The 23,563-nt window shown below is 38.8% G+C and overlaps 1 protein-coding gene across 1 annotated transcript in view; it reads right to left on the reverse strand.

The window, feature by feature from the left end:
* Positions 1 to 21,057, reverse strand: part of PELI2 (pellino E3 ubiquitin protein ligase family member 2) — a 136,734-nt gene extending 115,677 nt beyond the window's left edge. The window contains exons 1-2 of the mRNA XM_008578580.1: positions 21,030 to 21,057; positions 15,641 to 15,770 (exon numbers count right to left, since the gene is read on the reverse strand). Coding sequence (XP_008576802.1) covers positions 15,641 to 15,643 — 3 coding nt within the window. The 5' untranslated portion in view covers positions 15,644 to 15,770; positions 21,030 to 21,057. The remainder of the gene's footprint in view (positions 1 to 15,640; positions 15,771 to 21,029) is intronic.
* Between the last annotated feature and the right edge of the window lie 2,506 nt (positions 21,058 to 23,563).

Raw genomic sequence — 23,563 nt, forward strand, 5'->3', positions numbered from 1 at the left:
GTAGAAAAGCTGTCAATATTACAGCTTGGGTTGACAGTGAGGCAGTGGGCTCCACCAGAGGAACTCATATTGTCTTGTCTAATTTCACAGCCTCTGAAGGCAGGCAAGGAAGAAAGAGCCCTTTGTGGGCAAGTACTTCTCTCCCAGCCAGGTGCACAGGACCTGATCTGAACTTTGGCATTTAATGACCTCTGCTGCCCCTTCTCCTTTACTGCATGCCCACCCTAGGCAACGCTTCCATTGCAGAGTTAGGCGCTTTACTGCCCAGCTACCCTCTCCCCCAACTCTTGTGGGACTCATCATTGCTACTACCTACCAACCATACTTCATTTTCTCACTTCAGTATTCCATTCAAGTATCAGGTAAAGATTAATTTTCACAGATAAAAAGAAGATATTTCAACCAATTCAACTGTCTGGGATGCTAAAAACGTATTTTCTGAGAAAAGCTTTCCTTTCTCCATAAGTTATTAAACTCCTTTGTACTTCATGAAACCATGTAAATTGACTGAAAAGCAATGGTTCCTAAAGATCACGAACGGCTGTTGTTCATTTCACCAGTTACGTGAACATTCCCCCCTGGGCATCAGCCTGTAAGAGTAGGTCCTAATGCCAAGGAGCTAACAATCTGCTGGGAACTGAAATGCACCAGTTCCAAGTCCAATGCAAGGCAGGGGGAGTGGAAGTGGATACGAGAGAACACAGCAGATTTCACAGAAGAGGTGGCATCTGGGGACTGTTAATCACCTTTCGGAATAAAGTTTTAAGGATCTTTTTTTTTTCTTTTGGTGTGCAACTAAGGGGTTAAATATTAAGGATTTGCTTATATTTTAAATACTGAAATCCAGCTATGCAGCCAATGAAAATGAGCATCTATGCACTTAGAGAGGGGAATTATTTTAAAGTCTTCTTAATTCATGTTTACACTGGTGATTCATATGGTACAATGTACTGTACAGAATGGCTCTCAAAAGAGCGTGTGATTCCATTACATCTTTACAACTTCCTTGCAAGGTAACTAAAAGAAGTTGCTAATTTCCCAGCACCTCCCTGGACAGGAGGCGTGTGTACTATCCATTCCGTCCAATCCTCACCAGCAACTCTGGAAAGGCTTTTCCTCTCTGACAGCTTGTCCTTGTCACATGGTTTGTGAAAAGAAGAGCCAAGGTTCCAGTGAGGTCCATCTGACGTCACAATCTGTTTTTCCTGCCTCCTACATCAGGCTGCCTCCCTATCTCACAAACGTAAAAACCGAGGAAAACTTGGTGTGCAGGCTCCCAGCTGTAACATAGGTTTATGTCTTTCAGGAGAGGAAAACACCAAACCATAAAATTCAAAGTTTAGCATAAAATTGAAGTTCTTCCCCCAAATATTCAATTCTGTAAAATCATTAGCTTTAGCAGGCTAACAAATTTTCTAAGATGCATTTTTATTTATGTAACAAAGCTAGATTTTAAACTGCTGCAAGCTGTAAACGTGAATGTTGGTAGCTATTACTGATTTCTGTTTATTTTGACTTCATGTCCTAAAGTAAAATAGTTAACGTTTTAAAATGCCTTTAATAATTTACAAAAGCTTAACTGAGGTTTTAGTGCTAATGCAACTTTAAAGCATACTGGGTAGCAGAATGAATATTCACACTATGAAATATTATATAGCAATGAACAAACTATTATTATATCCAACATGAGATATTTCACTCACAAATATAAATACTACATGAAAAAAGTCAGAAAAAGAAAGTACATACTACAGATCTCATTTATATAAAATTTAAAAACTAACCTATGGTGTTAGGTCAGGATGGTGGTTACCTGGTTACTCCTTGGGAGAGGGGAATAGGAACGGAGATGGGGATCAAGGGAGTCTCTTGGGGTGCCGATAATGTTGATTCTTGATCTGGGTACTGTGTAAATGGGTATGTTCACTTTATGAAAACTCTACACTTAAGATTTGTGTAAAGACAGTCATCTTAAAAAATACTAGATAAGATTTGTTTACCAGAATTCAATTCTTCCACATTTTAAGGGAACCAAATTTAACAACATTAGTTCTACCTACCTTATAAGACTTAAATAATAATGCTATTTAGAAGTTTAAAAATGTGACATTCTTGGATTTATAGTATGGGTTGCAGAATAAAATAATAAAAATTATCTTTTTTAATGCTGGGGAAAAATCGCTGATATTAATGTTAATTTCAAACAGGCACTATAGAAGGATTTAAAATTTTTTATATCTTGTTTCATGTGAAACAAGGGTTTAACTCCAAACTGCAAAAAAATACAGAAGTACTCCTTTGTTAAAAAAAGCAAGGAATGAAACTAGTGTTGGCAGTCTGAAGAATGCATGAGGAAACAAAACCGAGTTAGGTTGGATGCATTTTCCCATAAGAATGCCTTATAAAATGTTCTAATTGGAATAAAGTACATTCTTCAGTGAGGACATGCAATGGTTTTCAAAGTTAGTGGGTTCAATAATTCAGAAACTGGTCATTATTAAAGCTTTACAGCTGTGATCTGAAGAAAATGATAAATTTAAATTGTAAAGTTTATAGAGGAAACCTATATTCAAATCATAAGGATAGAGTTTTAATTTTTAATCACTGCATTTTAGCTAAACGTTTTTTGGGTTTTTTACTAGATTATGGGAAATCTCTTTTTAATTTACTGTAAATGGTTATTTAGAAATCACTTGCAGATTGTGATTTTTTTTTTTGCTGAATATCTTTCTTATTGAAGCAAATAATTATACATATTTGTGGGGCACAAAACTATCAGTAGCTGTATACAATATGTAATGGCCAAATTTTAGCTTAAAGTTTTTTATACAATCAAACTGCCAATAAGTGCGGATGCTAGGTTTCATCATTTCTTGAGCCAATTTATAACTTCTTGTAACAGCTAGTTAATACTTTCCAGAGAAACCATCACTAATAATATTAGCTAACATTAATAAATTGCTACCATGTAGTAAGCATATGACATGTTCCAAGTGTTTCCCTTCATGTGTCACCAGCCTGGAGGCAGACTATACTACTGGCAAGTATTTAATGCTTCTCCCTGCAAAACTTTTGAACCTTTGAGCTCAGGCAGAGCCATGAGATTTGCTTTGGCCACTGGAATACAAGCATGTCATTTCCCGGCAGAAGCTTAAAGAACTACATTTCTATTCCTCCCTCCATGATCTTTGAAGTATAAACCAAGATTGGCCCTCCATCATCCTGGGTCCCTGAATTTCTGTGATGAACACAGCCCCCATGCTAACCCACAATGGACATGAAATATGAGTAATATTCTTTAAAATTTTTTAAATGTTATCAATGATTTCTTCTTAAAACTCTCAATAACAGATATGTAACTCCTGAGATCACAAAGCAAAAAGACCAGAAATACATACAAGTTTTTGTGCAAAGCTGGTTACCATCATGTTATTTATCATAAAAACATTTGGAAACAATAGAAGGGTTAATAAATTTTAATTTTAATACATTCAACACATTAACACAATTAAATACTATGCAGTGGTTAAAAATCAAGTTTTCAATGGTCATTCAATGATATAGGGAAATGTCACAATATAAGAAATGGAAACAAAAAATGGATATAAAGCAATATACATCGTATAATTCCAAGATTCTAAAACTAGCCAGGACAAAATTCACCAAATGTACCTGTGATATAAACTGATCTATGTATGTGCCTGTGGGATTGCACAATATCAATGCACTAACTTATTAGAACAGCCAGCTATCCCAGCACATGGCCAAGGCAGGTCACACTATTTGGTTACTCATTCAACAAACTGTGCTGGAAAATGGCACTTTAGAAATGAAGGGACAGGCCCTGCCTTCAAGGAGCCTGCTGTCGGTGACGACAAGAGAAGCCAGCCAGCAACTCTAGGACAGCATCAGGAAACTTGTGGGGATGTGCAAAAGATGCTCTAGCAGTTCAAAAAAGGGACTTTCACCTAGACTGGGAGTGAGGAGAGTTTCCAGCAGGCAATGATATTTGGGCCATGTTTTCAAGGATAGTGGGAGTGTAGGTTAGTATATGAGGCTGGAGCACATCCTAAGCAATAAGGACATCGCTGGCAAACATCAAGGGAAAACAGCCACCTGGGGAACACAGACAAGAGCAGGGCAGTCTTGCAGGGCTCACCCGGCAGCAGGATAAAGATAAAGAGTGAAGCAGGAATGAGCTGGGTCCACAAAAACAAAGGCTCCTGAAGCCATTTCTTCATGCCTCACCTGGAACATAGGTGTTACCAATAAAGAGCTTGTTAGTAGGTAGCCTTGTGAATCAGTCAGCAATGACAGGACTTCAAAGAGGCTTTCTCACAAAAGATAAGGCCAACCACTCACTTTAATGTAAAAAGCAAAAGGTGTAACAGAACAGGCAACAGCACTTGCAAGTCAACCAGTGGGACCTCTGTGTCCCTCCTGTGCAGTCTATGCTTCTTTTCAGCAGCACAGAATTTATTCTGATGCACCTTCTACCACACACTGTCATAACGACTACTGCAAACCAATCAGCTACTTAAATACAAGCCTCATTGTTCTTTTGTAGAAAAGACTCTGCAGAGCACTTGCTTTCAGACTGACAGCTTATCCTAATAGTGCTACTAACCTGTAAGTCTATAAACCAACTTCTATTTTTACTGGCAAATGTCATATTCATTCATTTCATCATTACAGCAATCCTAGTTTGAAAATGAATGGACTTTCCAAGTCACACTCTTGGTAGGTGGGAAAATCAGGAGCAGAATCCAGCCTGGGTCCCATCCTCCAGAGTATTTTCCTCCTGCTACCTACAGCAACAGACCTACATTCCTGGGCCCTGCGCAACACACCTGGCTTAGTGACATAAGACAACTTATCGGGCTTTTCCGAACTTCGGTAAGTCCTTCGTTTGTACAATGAGGACTCAGTCTGAATATAGTTCCTTCCAAAGGTAACACTCCATGTTTTTAAGAAGGAAAGTTACAGCAAAAGATTCTCTTCCTCCATGCGAAGATGGGTTCAAGTGCCTGCATCAGGGTCATAAATTCAAATAAGTCTGAGTAAAAGAATGATTATAAATACAAATACAAGTATTCTCTCACACTGACATGTTAAAAGCAACTACAATTGTGCTTTACGGACAACACAAATTAAATGATTTTCCAACTAATACATGCATCAACTCAAAATTATAATTAGTGTATATCAGTAATGCAGATAATTACACTGATAATTAAGTTACTGAGTGTTATATCAAGCTTTCCTGGTCTAACAGTCTGGATCCAAAAGATTTTTAAAAGGAAAAGAAACAAAAAGCCCCCTTCCCTGACTCTGTTATTTCATTCCTTGCCCATCCTTTTGTTCCCCCCAACACAAGGTTAAGAGCTGTTCAGTAATATAAGGTATTTTGTACTTCATTTCCCATAAAATAGCACGTATAAGTTTTCTCTTGCTGCTGTAACAAATTACCATAAAACTTAGCAGCTAAAAACAATACAAATTGATTATCCCAATCTTTTGGTCAGATCTGTTGGTCAGAAGGCCAGCCTGAATCTCACAAGGCTGAAATCAAGGCACCGGCAGCAAGGTATTCCTTACGGAGGTCCTAGGGAAGAATCTGTTTCCAGGGATACTTAGGATGCCCGCAGGATTGAGTTCCATGTGATTACAGGACTGAAGTCCTTGTTTACTTGCTGGCTGGCTGCCAGGGTTGTCCTCAGCTCCTAGAGGCTGCTTGCATTCCGCAGTTCATAGCCCCCTTCCTCCATCTCCCAATCTAGAAAAAGGTTGAGTCGCTCTCAGGCTTCAAATCTCTCCTGCCCCTTCTTCCTTCACCTCTCTTTGTGTCTCTGCCTTCCTCTTCCACTGTTAAGGACCCATGTGATTACAATGGGCCCACCTGAATAATAATCCAGGATAATCACCCTACTTTAAATTCCATGACCTTAATTCTATCTGCAAAATCCCTTTTGCCATTAAAGTAACATATTCATAGAGATTGGCTGAGATTAAAGTGTGGGCATCTTTTGGGGGGTAGGGGGGCATTTTTCTCCCAACCACAAATACAATCATCCTTCAGTAACCCTGGGAAGTTGGTTACAGGACACCCTGCAGGTAACAAAATCCACAGATGCTTAAGTCCCTTGCATAAAATGACACAATATTTGCCTATAACCTACACATATCTTCCTGTATACTTTAAATCATCTCTAGATTTATAATATAATGTAAATGCTACGTGAACAGTTGTTATACTGTATTGTTTAGGGAATAATGACAAGGAAAAAAGTCTGTATATGTTCAGTACAGATGCACCACCCTTTTTTTTCCCTAATATTTTGGATCAGTAATTGGTTGAATCCACAGATACAAAACCCATGGATAAGGCAGGCCAACTGTACAGAAAAGATAGATGTCCCTTTTGCTAGAAAACCACGAATAATTCTTCTGTCCCCACTGCACAGCAGAGATTTATGTTAAATATCAATACACGTACATAGAAAAAAAAACCACATTCGTTACCAGTGCTTAAAAACATGAAACTATATGCTAGAAAAGGGGTGAGAGAAAAAAATGTTAGTGTCAAACTATATGAATTACTGAAACTAAGAAAAATGTGATATTCTGAATCAACTCTTCTGGAAGTATTCATGGTAGGCACTATGAATCATACTTCAAACTTTAATTTTAAATTTACTATAAAATATCTTAAAATCTGAAAGACTCGCACACAAATCTGTCGGAAGAAGTGGTGACAAATAGTTATGCTGTTTCAGATCTGAAACAGTTGTTTAGTTTAAACACGGCAGTAAAAATCTCAACATTTAATTTAGGTGTTTTGAAAGAAAATGTATTTAACCTAGAAACCCTAATGATTACTTTGTGAATAAGAAAAGTAAAAAACTAAACAAAATAAATAAATAAATAAATAAATAAGTCACAAATTACTTAACACTATCCACAATAACAAAACTATCAAAAAATCTTACAAAAACATTTATAAAAAAAGTATTGATTAGTCAAAATTTACAGAAATGTAACAGACAGTTAATAATAACCAATAATTGATGTTAAAACTCATTCTATGTAAAACATACGTAATAACTTCGTATAGCATACATTATACGAAGTTATACGAAGGGGTGGGGAAAGGGAATTCTATGTAAAACATAAAGTGGGATAAATCACCTAATCACAGATATATTTATGAATATTATTCTTTCCAGGAGTGAATATTTAATAATAAGAACTGTAATAAAATTATTAAGTATGTAAATAAAATATTTTAAAATATTCCCATTGATCCATTTAACCAAGGAGGTGAAAGATCTCTACAATGAGAACTACAAACCACTACTGAAAGAAATTAAGGAAGACACAAAAAAATGGAAAGATATTCCATGCTCTTGGATTGGAAAACTTTACTACCCAAAGCGATCTATAGATTCAATGCTATCTCCATCAAAATACCAATGGCATTCTTTACAGAAATGGGAAAAACAATCTTAACTTTCATATGGAACAACAAAAGACCCTGAATAGCCAAAGCAATCTGAGCAAAAAATAAATAAATAAATAACGCTGGAGGCATAATACTACCTGACTTCAAATTATACTACAAAGCTATTCTAACCAAAACAGCATGGTACTGGCATAAAAATAGACATTCAGACCAGTGGAACAGAATTGAGAACCCGGAAATCACCCCTCAGGCTTACAGCCATCTGCTATTGGACAAAGGCAACAAAAATCTACACTGGGGAAAAGACTGCCTCTTCAGTAAGTGGTGCTGGGAAAACTGGATATCCATATGCAGAAGAATGAAACTAGATCTGCACCTCTCACCATATACTAAAGTTTACTCCAAATGGATTAAAGACTTAAGTATAAGACCTGAAACTGTAAAATTACTAAGGAAAAATATAGGTGAAACACTTCAGGAACTAGGTCTGAGTGTATGAACATGAGCCCAAAAGCACAAGCAGCAAAATAAAAAATAAACAAATGAGACTATATCAAACTAAAAAGCTTCTGTACTGGACAGGAAACAATCAACAGCATGAAACGACAACCTACAGAGTGGGAGAAAATTTTTGCTAACTATGCATCCGACAAGGGATTAATATCCATAATATATAAGGAACTCAAGCAATTACACAGTAAAAAAACAGCCCAACAAAAAAATGAGCAAAGGAGCTGAACAGACATTTTTCAAAGGAAGATATACAAATGGCCAACAGGTACATGAAAAAATGCTTGACATCACTAGTCATCAGGGAAATGCAAATTAAAACCACAATGAGTTATCACCTCATCCCAGTTAGATTGGCTATACTCAAAAAGATAGTGAATAACAAATGCTGACAAGGGTGTGGAGAGAAGGGAATGGTCCTAAATTGTTGGTGGGACTGTAAATTAGTACAACCACTATGGAAAATGGTATGGAGGTTTCTCAAACAACTAAAGAAAGATCTTCCATACAATCCAGCAATCCCACTTCTAGGTATATACCCAAAGGAATGGAAATCATCATGTCAAAGGGATACCTGCACTCCCATGTTCACTGCAGCTCTGTTCACAATAGCCAAGATATGGAACCAACCTAAATGTCCATTGATGGATGATTGGATAAGGAAACTGTGGTATATATACACCATAGAATACTACTCAGAATACTACTCTGCCATAATAAGGAAACTGTGGTATATATACACCATAGAATACTACTCTGCCATAACAAAGAATGAAATTCTCCCATTTGCAACAACATGGATGAGCTTGTTGAAACTTATGTTGAGTGAAATAAGCAAAGCACAGAGGGATAAATACCACATGTACTTGCTCATAAGTGGGAGCTAACAGAGAAAGAAGGAGGAAGAGAAAGACCACAGTGGTGCGTTGGACTTGCAGAGGGAGAAAACATACCTTGGTATACAAAGTGGAGAGGGGGGAAGAGGGATGGGGAGGGAGGTTGGGATAACTGTGTGGGGGACACGGGGTACAATCGCAATTTGTGGTAATGAGCATGCTGCCAGTATGGATCTGGCCTTCACATCTTGGGCACAAGGGGTGACAATCAGCTTTGTATCTCATGAATATTCATAACCAAGAAAACAAAAAAAAAACCCAAAATCTAAATAAATAAAAATATTCCGATTGATTCCCTAAATATGAACTACACAAATTATGAAACTGTACCCAAGTGATGCAAGTTATAGTACCAATCATTCAAATCATGCTAATAATTTCTAAGTCATCTGTTAATTGTTAGAAATTACTGGTGTGACCCTTTATTTAACGTATCTGTCACAAGCCAAACAATGTCTGAGCTATGATTTGACACAAGAAACAAAACTCTTCCAATAACTTCACCCATTAATTGAAAGATAATGGGTGAATTGAGTCAATATATACAGTTCTATTACCTTTTGCTGACCTAATATCAATTAAATTCAATTTTTTTTCAGCCCTAATAATACAGAGATTTTTATATTCACTACTTCTGTTATCACCTAAGCCATGAAAATCACTTACTGGACTCTCATATTTAATTATTTGGATTAATTTTACAAAATTTTGTTAACCTTCAATCTGTACTTTGAAAACATCAACTGGACAAGTTCTAGGAATCAGTAAGTTGAAAGGTTATTAAAAGTTACTTGGATTTTTCATATTTGTCATCAAATAAGTACATATTCATGTAATTTGTTGGCTAATTTAATATGCTTTCTCTTGAAATTAATATTTTGTTTCATTTAAAATTTGCTTCTCTAACATCCTCTGCTTCTCTATCATAGTTTCCTGTATTTGGTTTTAAATGTTCTATCACCTTTTATTTGTCAAATAAATCTGTCCATCTTAATAATTGAAACTTATCTTTCTTCTAAAACCAAAGGAAAATTTGACATTGTTTAGAACATCATGTAATAAAGCCAAAATCTCTAAAAATATTTAATTGTCCAAATCACATCTCACAATTTCCATTAAAGTGAACATTCAAGTCTTTATACACTTTCCAAACTGAGTCTGCATTAACAGTACCACAGGCTACCCATCAAGGTCCAAATACTTCAATTATCTCAAGCCCTTCACTGTGTTATTTAATTCTCCAGTATTTATTTGATATAAGATAATAAACATAAAAATTTCAAGAAAAAATATTAAGTGGTTTACTTGGTTTATCTTTCTACTGCATCATCCAGAGATAACTAAATACAAGTGAGACAGCTTCAAATGAAAACATCCTGGGGTGGCATTGGTAGTATACTGGCAAGCATAGCTGCCTTCCAAATGAAAACATCCAGAATTTTTTCTAGAATTTCAGCTGAGACACTTCCCGCCCCCAGCATCATACTTATCCTATCTGTACAGAATTCATAAGGCTTTCATGTAAATATTTCTCATTGAAACAATATTTCTTGAGATGACAAATAAATACTTCTGAAATATGTTTCAGATGTTGTTCCTTCCAGCTCCATAAAATCAACAAAAATCATCACACTACCGTCAAAGTCTTGAATATTGCACTTTTAAGTAAATTATTAAAATACTATGTGAAATGGTTGGAGCTTTGTCAATAATGACTGAAATTTTACTGTCCTGATTTACAAGTTTGCCAAAAAGTGTTTTTTCATCTAGTAGATACATGTTTTGCAACAAGCAGGACCATAAATCTAAACTGCCCTGATACATTCACATAAAAAATACTTTCTGAAGTCCTAATAAATACTTTATGTCAGAAAATTATTTTAAAACTATATAATATATTGTATTAATGCCTCATGTTCGTTCCTTTGCTTTGTCAAAATGCCTTGATTAAATTTTTTGGAAGTTATTATTTTAATTTTGGGGGAACTGATTCATGTTTATATGTTTCATTGAAATAATCAATTGTTTTTCATTCTAGAAATACGAATGATTTGTTTTAGGTTTCTGTTACCGTGTAATATTGAAAGACATTCTGGACTACAGTTAATTACTATTACTTCTTTTTTTTTTCTCTCACAGATTCAGAATATTCATGTTTATGATATCTAAAAGGAGAAAACTTATCCAAACTTTATTGCTTCTCCCTGTATAATAAAATACTTCATTAACTTAATTCTTAAACCTATTAATATCAAACACCACACACTACTAACCCAAGAGTTATAATGCAATAACAATGAAAGAAACCAAAGTCATACCTATTTAAAACTCAACTATTTAAAAGCAGTAACAATTAGAAAGTCTGCGGATAATGATAAACCGACGGTTCTCCTACAGCACAAAAGGTTCCAGCTGCATAATGAATATGCTGTAGAGAAATGACTTTCACTGCCATCAAGACACAATCTGGAAAGACAGTGAGTGCTTCCAAAGTAGTTTCACTACATCCTACAAAATCAGTTTACATTAAAGAGTTTACACTGGAAATTATATTATTAGTTTTAGCACTTCTCATGGTTACTATTATTCATCAGCCAATAAGGAAGAGTTTCAATATTTTATCAACAGGGAAGCCACACCGACTAGGAGATCTCGCTCCCCAGCTGCCACTACCACCAGGCTGAAGAGCAGCCTGGTCATAGCCATCATATTACACAGCTCTAATTTTTCTCTAAACTATCACTCAAAGACCACTGATATTTTCCATTCTGAAATATGCCAACTGGAACGAAGTGATTTTCAGTTACTTTTTAAAAGTTAAAAAAAAAAAAAAAAACCAAAAGGAGATTGCAATAAAGCATAATCTAAGACGGGAAAACCATGATGAAGAGTTCTCCACAGTAATGTTGCTAAATTTAAACCACGCTGCTAGCAAAATACTCCCCTATCAGGCACCAGCATCAGCACCATTGCCACCACCACCATCATACCATTTACTGACCGAGTAAGAGCAAAATAGTTGCCCCGTATCATAAAAAAGTAAATGAATACACATAAATCAACTTAAATTCTCAGTCATACCCTGCTATCCCTCTGCTTAACACCCGTCAAAGTTTCTACTTAGAGAAAAATCCAAATTCTCCAGCCAGACCCACAAGACTCCCGATCTCTCTGCTCTCCTGGCCAACTCTTCTCTCCCTATAGCTTGCAGTTCACACACCGCTCCCTCCGAGACCCTTCCCTGTCTGCCCAGTCCAACCCCTGTGCCCCTCCCTCACAGCACTTCTCACACGTGCACTCACATGTGTATTCACACGATTCTTCTTCTTTGCCTACTCACTAGCTGCTGGGCTTCATGCAGATGTGTTTGCTCACTGCAGTATATCCGAGAGCTGGCATGGTGCCTGGCCATGGAACGTGCTAGATAAACATTTATTCAATAAATCAATGGGTGAATACATTGCTAAAGGCCCTATGATCATGTAACAGGACAGCCAACAAAAAACAGGACTTTTTTACACACTACATAATCAGAGGAATACCTGTGTTATCCCAAGAGCAAATATGTACACAACTAAAGATGATACAAATAGAAATGACACAATAGTGGCACTGCTTGCCATCCTCCTCTGACTCGGCTCAGATGCTGACATACATGGAAGACTAGGAGGTCTCCTCCCGATCCCTGGTCTGCCCCAGATGGTGGGGCAGAGGAACATCTGTGGCAGGGCAAAGAAACAACAGCTGGCAAAGTGCTCGCATCCTAACAATAGATAATCACAGCCACCCACTTTTACAACTCCAGTCAAAGATGCACGTTCATTACCAATTCTGCAGAATCAGAAACCTCAGAGCAGAGAAACCACCATCGATTCAGGTCGATTCAGGTCAAACACCGGAATTCTGAGGAATGTGGAGTAAGCAACAAAGACAACAAGAAAAATAGCCCAGCAGGGCCTGGGAAGGGCCCAAAGCCAGGAACTCAGGAGGAGAAAGAGAATCTGGGGCACAGTTAAGACGTACCTGGGGAAGCCCAATGCACCAACAACCATGGCAAATGAGGACAAGCTAAAGGGCCAGATGTCTTGATGACAGTGGATAAGAAAGGATATGCACACAGGAGCAGAATGAACTGTGGTCACTTCCAGTGACAACAAGCTGTAATGTACACTGTAACTGGGGGAAAACTGGAACAGAAATGAGTTTCTGAAACTGAGTGAAAAGTACTATGAACCTTGGATGCTATAGGAGTCAGGGAGAAAGGAACCAGGTTGGGTACTGAGTCACTGGAGCATGTGGAGGAGTGAGCTGTAGGTCAGCAAGTTCAACAGAAGTTGGGGGAAAGGTAGCTTAAATTAATAATGTAAAAGAGAGAAGACTGAAGTGGAAGCAGCAGAATGAAATCATCTCTAGTTCCACAAACTGGAGATGGAAAAAAGAGTAAAAAGAGTAAAAAAAAAAAGCTTAGTTTACAATCAGATTCAGGTTCACCAGGCAGTGGAGAAACATTTGAAGAAAAGGTTAAATACATAGGGGCTTTGCTCACAACCGAGTGGAGCTCCCAGTAGAAGGGCCAACAGCACAAATCGAGCAGCAGGAGCTGCTGGGCACAGCTGGCTGGGGAGGAGCATTTGAGAGGGACCAGGAGGAGGGAGGGACATGGGACTAGGTCCTAGGTTTGTGCAGGACGGAAGAGGTAGATTTAGCTCTTGTTCACTGTACAAACCACCATTCAGTACTTACTATGGACAAGGCCCTCAAGGCAAAGGCACAAAGACGAATAAGGTGAATAAGGCAAAGCCACAGGGGTGGCTGGTCAGCTCAGGATAGATACGCCTGCTATCCATCCGCCTCACTCATGGATGAGTGACCCAGGCTAGGCCTAGCAGATTCTCTTTCCTGACAGTGTAAAAGTAAAACCTTTAAAAGAGACAGAAGGTGGTTGGAGTCAAGTCACTTTATGACACCTTTGAAGAATATCCATGTTAACTCCACTGACACTCACTCCACTTCTTCTCACTCACAAAACCTCGTTACTCAACTTCTCCCCTGATTCTGAGAGCTACTTCTACTCTCTCCTATACTAATTTCTCCATTTTTGCTTTTTTTTTTCTTAGCCAGAATAATTTCTGTTGCTTATAACCAAGATATCTTATCTGATTCAACATGGTTCCTGTCTGTAGCCAATTTGCTCGGTTTATAAATGAGTCAACTGAGGCACTGAAAACATATTTTCCCAGATTATAAGAGGGTCAAGACCAAAACCCAACTTGCTCTATTCTTAGTACTATAAGGAATATTTTTAAACACAGATTTAGATAGACAACTACCAAAACATTTATAGTCTAAATAACTTGAAGTAAAATCCAGATATAAAGTTATAACATAAAAGGCTAAATGGGAGGGGATGGAGGCGGGTAAAGACTAAGGAAGGACCACTATCTCCTAACAGTTTGCAAATTTTCATATTCTATTACAACATGAAGACTGAGTAATTAAAGCAGGATTTCTATAAATTTTTTAAATGTTAGCCATTGTATTAATATAAAACCCAAGATTTAAAAAAAATACAAAAAGGTATAAATCCAGAGGAAGGAAAGGAAAGATAAATATCAAGAGACAAAATTATAAGGACCACGTTTATCATAGCAGGACATTTTCAGCACTCTTTACATGCTTAAAAACATTCGTCTTGGTATCTGTCTTCACCAAATATTTTTGGACTATAAAATGTTTCTCATACTTCCTTGACCTTCCAAGATTTTGTTGCTACTTTATCTCCTCCTTTCCTCAGAATCTTTGTAAACCTGAATTTCCTTTATTTTTCTTACAAAATGTCCTTCCTTTTTAGTTTATTTCTCTTTCTCTAGTCAAAAGCTTGTCCACTAAATATTAATCTTTCCTTTTCTGCTTCCTTGGTATTTGATATTTTCTTATCTGCTCATTCCCTCATTAACACAAGATGATCTTAATTGGTGCATTCTTATAAATTCTTTTCATGGCACAGTTTCAGAAACAAACAAAGGTGATCTACACTGTTCCCACTGTGTGTAAATACCCTGTGCTTTTCCATGAAGCCATTTGTGTCTCTTTGAAAATGGGTTTTCAGTAAAAATAGAAGTCAAGAATTTATTTATTCTACATGGTACAAACCCATGATGCTAAACATGTACAGTCATGTTAGTCAGTACTTCAGGTAAGTATAATTACTGTACAGAAAAGGTAACTATATTACACATTAAAGAATTTATGTAATTGAAGAAAAATTATCATAAATCTCATGTAAAATGTATCAACTAGAATGGAAACTCAGATTTTTCCCCACTTATATATCAGGAAACAAATAAATAATCCTTTTTTTAAATTTACCATTTTATTCACTTCAAACTTATAAGAAATATGTATAGCACATGTCTTACACCACTTAGCTCTGTTTACTTCCCATCTTTCTAACGATCACACAAATTCAATTTCACGTGCATACAGATTATGTGAAAACATGTACTGCACTCCATTAAAAAAGAAAAATAACAAATCTTCATGTGGTTTTTTTCCAAGATTTAATACAAAAACTCTTTAGGATAAAGAACATCACATATCTTCCAGCCATAACTATTCCATATTGATAAATGCTACTTGCTTTGTATCCTGAAACAATGGTTCATAACAGGACAGACTGTACTTGCCCATCCCTCCCCAGGAGACGATCTGCAATGTCTTCAGACGTATTTGTTTGTTTAGTGGCCCTCCCAACTCTGCAGGAGCCACCTACCATGGACGCCTGGGGTGTGGATATTACATGGACCGTGCTGGGTTTGACGCCATTGGCTTTGGGCCGCTTATAGAGAGCAAATCTGCTTTTCCTCCGTCCTCTGTCTCCATTGGGTAAAGCACCATTGTACCTAGAAAGAGAAAGGAAAGAGTTCACTTATTTGCAGACTTCAAAAGTTTTAATCATAAAAGTTAGACGGAATACAAGAAAAGACAGGGACAGTCTTAAAGAATTGCCCATGAAACACCTCACAAAAGGAAAGGGCTGCAAAACAGACTTCAGCTATAATGAAATTCAAATCACTCCCAGAAACTAAATTTAAGAGTGATGTACAAGTAATCATAGGTTTCTTATTCTATAAAGTCAGACGCTTCAAATCTTTTTGCAAAGAGACAGAGTATAAATAAGCAAATGGGTATTCTTCAGAGGCACTGGCGCATTCAGCTAGTGCCATTCTAATGGACCCCATAGAAACACTGGAGAAATATTTTTAAATGAACTAGTTAGGAAGGAGCATAGTAATTACACCTGATCTCTCACTACTAAATCATGTTAGTGCTGTCCACAGGCTCTTTAGTTGTAAAAAGACCAAATTTAGTACCTGCTCTCTTAGAAGTCCTGAATTCTCTACATTCATTTCTGTTTCTGTTTGAAATCTACACTGTAGGGCTACCAAAAAATAGCTTGAAAAAATTATAAACAAGTTTTAGTTCATTTAAACAACAACAAAAAAAAAAGCTTAGAGAGTTAACTGGAAAACATATGTCTTTAAGTAGATTTCCTGTATTTAGCTACTATCAGTGTTTAAGAGAAAATGCAGAATTGACTGCAGCTAGCATTTCAATTTTCAACTGTATTTTCTAATTCTGGATTAACCAGTCTCTGTAGGTTCTAATCACTGCTGTCCCATGCTGCCACATTGAGATGACTATTTTCCACCTACACCTGGGCAGAAGCTCTTTTCAAGAAAAGAACTAAAAGAAGGGAGGGAAATGATTTACGATTTATATGAACAAATATGACGGCTCCAAGGCTCTCTCAAAACACCAAAGTTAGGGGACAGCAGATCTGGTGGCTTGTTCCTGTCCTAACGGTCTTGTCCAGTGACCCATTGGGCTTTTCCACTTCTCCAGCTACACCCAGAAAAAAAAGTATGGTGGCCGGTGTGGGGAAGAGGGGATGTGTGGGTCACTCCAGAACTGTACAAGTTGGAACAAAGGGGTTTTGTGTGTGTGTGTTTTACAAGTTGAATAGGTAACTACAGTCTGCTGATGGCTTTAAATTATCACTGGAAGTTATTCCCACTGTGTTTCTAATTCCATCACAAAGGAATGTCAGCTATATAAAAATGTCTCTAGAATAATGAGATAATTTATTTCAAGTCTTATTCCTCTAATTTTTCTCAGGCAAGATGAGAATAACGTACATTATTTTCTTAAACATATTTATAATCACTATAAAATATCCATGAGTACACAACGATTATAAACGCACTTTGTTTTAATAGATTTGCACATCACTAAAATCAAGATGAACATTCTACATTAAGGGAAACATACATGAACCAATTAAAGCCAGGATTGTAAACAATTTAGAGGAAATTTTCACTACTGTGGCCTAGGGACAATTAGTACAAGATCTGGAAAAAGACCTATGCCTCTTACTTTTACCTAGATCTGTGCTGCATCCTTCTCTCAATTACACATTCCTGATCAACAGGACTTAGCTTAGAAAGAGAGTGGCAGACACTTTTCAGGCCATCTGCTCACGACACTCCCTTCTCTGGAATCTAGCCCATAATTCCCAAAGGTGAGCCCCAGCTCATGATTGAATGAAATGGCCAAGCCACCATCCTCTCCGCCACCCTGGAGCTGACTGGCCAGATGTGGACATCTGGCCCAAGCTAGCCAACAACATTCTCACCCTGGAAAATACAAAACTGGGACAAAGAGACAACCACCCAGTCTCTGTCATTGGCTAGAGCTGTACGACGTAAACACAGAAGAAGTGGGGATGTCACAATCTGTTACACGACTGAAGAAGCAGACAAAGTGAAGAATGAAGCAGATGAACAGAGACAAGCAGCAAAAAGAGATGGAAAGAGTAGTCGTAAGGCTTTCTATTGGCCCAGATGTACTCTGACCCTTGTTCATGAAATTCTTTTTAGTTTCAGCTAACTCAGGTTGGTTTCTGCTACTTACAACCCACAAGGCATATCTAATATGGGGTGGGGAGCGGGAGACAGAAATGTCAACCTTATCACATGCAGAAACATTTTAACTTAAATTGCCTGAGCACAGATGCACAGATACTGCAGGTTAAGCAAATAATAAGCCAGTCTACTTAGAGATTGCCTACTTAATACATCTAGATGATGATAGGTTAAAAATCCTGTTGGAAATAATTAAGGTGGTGGTGGAAAAACCAGTGTCAAGATGAGACAAGTTTCCAATTAGGTTAAGCTACATGGTCATTCATTCAATATTTATAATGCCAAGTATTAGAGCTATGACGATGAATATCAGCTACCCCACCTTCGCGGGGCTCTCTACTTAGGAGAGAAAGGCGCAAAAACAAGTGTGATAAAATACACATGTAACAAGATGCACTAGTAGTACAAAGCACTTGGGAAGAGGCATTGGGGAAGGCTTCATGGAAGAGACACTGCTTGAAATGTCTCGAAACCTAAGACAAGCCAGCATGTACAAGGCAAGGAAGACTACAGGTACTGCCAGAGCATAAAGTTCAACAGGAGAGGAAGGAGTGGGAAAGGAAGGCAAAAGGTAGGCAGGGGCCAGATCACAACAGCCTGGCAGTCCATGATAAGGGGAATGGAGAGTCTGGCAAGACTGAAGCGAATGGCTAACATGATTGGATATATAAAGTAATTGCCAGGGCAGCACAGTGCAGGATGGACTAGAGAGATGTCCAGATTAGAGGCAAGATAACCAGATGGGAGAACATCACAGCCATGGGGTGTGTGTAGTGGGTTTAATGGTGGTCCCCCAAAAGATATGTTCCTGTCCTAAAACCTTTTAGAATGTGACCTTTTGGAAAAAGGATCTTTGCAGATGTAAATAAGTTAAGGATCTCCAGATGAGATCACCCTGTATTACCTATGGGGTCTAAATCCAATGGCGAGTGTCTTTGTAACAGACACACAAGGATAAAGAGGAGATGACCATGTGAAGATGGAGGCAAAGCCTGGAATGATGCAACCACAAGCCAAGGAACACCTGGAGCCACCAGAAGCTGGAAGAGGCCAGGAAGGATTCTCCCCTAGAACCTTTGGAGGCAACACGGCCCTGCCAACACCTTGATTTCAGACTTGTGGCCTCCAGAACTGAGAGAATAAATAGCTGTTGTTTTAAGCCACCAAGTTTGTGGTAATTCATAATGGCAGCCACAGGGAACTATAAAAGCCTAAACCAAAGCAGCAATGGTGGAAATGAGTTAGAGAATTAGAGAAAAATTTTAGAGTTGTTTTCAGTGTGAGGTGAACATCAGAATTACCTGGGAAGCTTTATAAAAATATGCACACCTAAGTCTGATTTGTAAGTCTGGGATGGGGCTTCAGGTGTGCATCTGTGCAAAGCTCCACAGGTGATGCCCACATGCAGCCACAGTTAAGAACCCTGGTCTAAAAGGCAAAATCAGCACTACTTGGTGACCTGTTTGGATACACAGGGAGAGAGACAGATAAAGGGAAAATCATGCAGGCTTCTGGTCTGGTCAGGCTGATAATACTATTAGAAACAAGAACAGGAATTACAGGGACATCCAGGAGGAGACATGCAAGAGACAGATGGACAGATAGTTCTGGGGATCCATACAAGTTATAGACTTGAGACCTTCACCATGCAAGTGAAGGTCTCAAATCATGAGAAAGAGATTATGCAAGAAAAAGGTGCAGAATAAGGAAGCAAGGACAGATGGGACAGAGCCTAGGAAATAGACCCTATAAGAAAACAACCCTTCCTTAGTCACAGGCAGAGGGATCAGGACTAGGAGAAAGTTATATCACCAAAGGCAAGAGAAGACAGAATTCCAACAGTGTGTAACCAGTTAAGAGAATGAAAATGCACAACCATAATTTGGAAAAGAACAGGTCATTGGTGACCTCACCCATCTCCAAAACAAAGGAAAAACAAGCAAACATATCCAATCTTAAGCATCACTCTGAGCCTCCACCCTCATTCCCATCTTCTCCTCACAGCCAAGAATCTTGAAAAAGTACTCCACATCCATTATCCTACTTCCAACCTTTGCTGGCTCTTTAGCCCCTACTGTCTGATCTTTGCCCCCAAATCTAAAAGCACATCTGATCATGCATTATGCAGCCAGCACATCATCCAACCCTCCCTCCCTAAAGTCTCCCAGTGGCTCTCCTATCCAGGAACAGAGTGAGGCAGATTAAAGAGGACTACAAATTCCTCATTACCTCTCCCACTGAGAGGTAGAGTCTAATTCCTTCACCCTAAATCTGGGCTGGCCTTAGTAACTTGCTTACTGACAGGGTGCAGAAGTGATGTTCTGAGACTTCCAAAGCCAGGTGTGGAAAAGCCCTGCAGCTTCTGCCTGGGAGTCTTAGGATCCCTGAGCTGCCATGTAAGACATCCGACCACCCTGGGACTGCCACACTGAGGAGGCCGCACTAGTCACTAGATTGGCAGTCTCAGCTGAGCCTGGCCTTCCAGCCACTCTGCTCAGGCACCAGTCATGTGAGTGAAGCCATTATGGACTCTCAAGACCAGCCCCTCCATCAGCTGACTACCACCAAGTGACCTCAGTTGACACTACGTGGGGTAGCATTGCCCAAATTCCTGACCTATGGAATTGTGCAATAAATAAAATGGTGGTTGTTTTAAGCCAGTAAGTTTTCATGACCTATGGAATTGTGCAATAAATAAAATGGTGGTTGTTTTAAGCCAGTAAGTTTTCAGATGGTTGGTTACGCAAATATGGAACTGTGCAATAAATAAAATGGTGGTTGTTTTAAGCCAGTAAGTTTTCAGATGGTTGGTTACGCACAAAGAGAACAGACTCCTTCAGCAGTCTTCCTCCCCTGCTTCATGACCTCTGCGTTGGTCCCCTATCTATTTCAAGTCGAGCTCTGCTACCTCCTCCTGACAACTACCACCACATCTTCCCCTTCCCCGCCCATCTTTCCATCTTCCCCCATCTGCCCCCTAGGGAATGTGACTTCCAAAAAAGTGAGACATTCTGTATCTCCAGCACCCAGCACAGTGCACCAGGGACACACAGTAGGCACTGAAAATCTGCAAGCCAGCTAGATGACAGAAGGACTGTTGTCTTGGTCCATTTTGTGCTGCTACAAGAAAATATCTCATAATAGGTGATTTATAAAGAAGAGAGATTCATTTCTTACAGTTCAGGAGACTGGGAAGTCCAAAGTTGAGGGGCCCACACCCGGCAAGGGCCTTCTTGCTGAGTCATCTCATGGCTGAATGTGGAAGGAAAGAGAGCGTGCATGAGACAGCAAGTGTTCGAGCTCATCCTTTTACCAGGAACCCACTCCCGTGATCATGAACCCACTCCCAAGATGACAGCATTAATCCACCAATGAGAGCAGAGCCCCCATGACTTAATCACCTCTTAAAGATCCCACCTCTCAACACCACTGCATTAGCGATTACGTTTCCAACACATGAACTTTGGGGGACACAACTGTCTTTTGTATAATGGAATAGAGCCCAGGCATAAAGATGAAATTCTGCTTACAAAGGCAAATAGTTACTGTTCCATGAAAGAAGGTCAGAATGTTCCCTGGCTTGGCAAGCTTCTCAGCCAGTAAGTTTGTAGGAATAAAATGCCCAAGTGCTGCTGACACACCTGTTTCAGCTGCTGAACAGGGGTATTTCAACTCAACCCACAAGATGCCTTTCAAGCTTCACATACTTTTTAAATTCTAGGGACTTAAAAATACCCATTTATTTAGTAAATGTGTGATAGAAATTTAACTTCATATAGGTAGAGCAAAGAGTTGATCTTGACAGTAAAGGTATTTGGAAGTTGCAAAGAATAATGAAAATGCTGTGTAAGAAACCTCACCAAGTAATAATGGGTTCTTCATGATTTAATTTAGTTCACATATTAATGTGAATTAATAACTTTTGCTGTGCACTTACTATGTGCCAAGGAACCCTGTGAAGGAGGCATTATTACTCCTAGTAGATAGATAAAAAAGGCTCGGAATGGTTCAGACACACACAAACCTGCACGGCTAGTTTCGTCTAACTCCAAATTCCATATACTCTTTCCAGCAAACAACACTGACAATTTTTATTTATTTTTTATTTCTTACTTTTTTTGGCAACTGGCAGATATGGGGATATGAACCCTTGACCATGATGTTATAACACCACGCTCTAACCAGCTTAGCTAACCAGCCAGCCAACAGTGACTATTTTTAAATTCAAGGCATTTTTTGGCATAAAACACAAACATACGGTTTTGAAAAGATGCCTGCCACCTAAACATGTGTTGAGAAGAATTTTCTATAGGAAACAACAGCAAAATAGGAGGTGTTAGGGGCTCCCAGTCACATTTTGGAGACATCACTTGATCTTAACTAGCTTGAACTCTTATAGACATCAACATAGGATGGAAAAGACATGTGGGCTCCAGAATGGAGGTATCACCAGCCTCAAATGATCACGTCCCAGAGGCTGCTCCACTTTTCATTACAGACTAAGGGCTCTGCCCTCCCTCAAAAGCAACATCTCTGTCACTTGCACAGATAAATCATAAGCAACTAATGTAACCAAAGTAGATTGTGCACTGCAGACGCACAAGACTGATACTACAGAGACCTAAAGGCAGGGCACAGAATCTGATAAAACCCTGCAATGCGGCACCGGTCTTAAGCCAGCTCACACTAACTCACCACACTCCTGCAACTGTGTGTGAGAAAATGCACATATACCAGTGAGTGCCTGACACTGGTTTTAAGTAATTACAGTCTCAACTTCCTTACTATTTAACCTATCATACCCACCTGGACTCCCCACCCCCCTGCTCAGGTATGCAACAATGTTTATTTCTCTTTGCCTAAGAAATGCTGCATATTGGAGAGTCTCATAAAATAAGTAGTAGACTGATTTCTAACAGGAGAACTAATTATGGCAGCACCATAACAGTCTATCCCCTTTGGAGATTGCCTACTGCAGCTATGTAAACATCAACTCACTCAGAAAATCTTCCTGGGCCTTGCCTTGCAATGAAGACTCTCAAGTCCCCATTTCTAGTTGGAAATGGTCTTTGCTCCAAGTAGCTAAAGACCTAAGGAATGTGAAAATATATACATATTCATTCAAAATGCATTAAGAGAAGTACCTGGCGGGGGCTGAGATGGGGTTTGGGCCTAGGGCTGGGTGTGAAGGGGCTAAGGATACAAAGACACCCTGTCTCTTGACCGACCCAGTGAGGAGGAGAAGACAGTCAAGGAAACATATCGAACAACACTGATCAATGCTAATGAAAGTGAGTCAGAAAACACAAGGGGAAAAAAAGGAAGTTTTGAATTAGGATGTTGCGCTGGTGTCTTTGAAGGCCTATTTATTGGCATGTCTTACAGGTGTGATTACAGTCATGGGACCTTAATCAAAGTCGTCTATACCAGACCTGTGCGACAACACAAGCTGATCTTCCATTTCTCTTACACCATTTGGAGTAGATGCTCTTTGAGAAGATTCCTATTTCTTCACATACTCCCCTGCACCCCTACATGGTACCTTAAAACAGAGGAGGGACTCAGTAAAACAGGCCCCACATTTGAGTGGAAATAATGATAATGGTCTAAAGATCACAAGATGAATCCTAGAGCTCCAGATCTTCTCCTGGCTGCTGCTGTGAACTTATCCAAATCCTAAGTAAGATGGCCTTGGTTTCTTCAGCTACAAA

Source organism: Galeopterus variegatus, unplaced genomic scaffold (assembly GCF_000696425.1).
Source record: "Galeopterus variegatus unplaced genomic scaffold, G_variegatus-3.0.2 Scaffold1722, whole genome shotgun sequence".
NCBI classification, from domain to species: domain Eukaryota; kingdom Metazoa; phylum Chordata; class Mammalia; order Dermoptera; family Cynocephalidae; genus Galeopterus; species Galeopterus variegatus.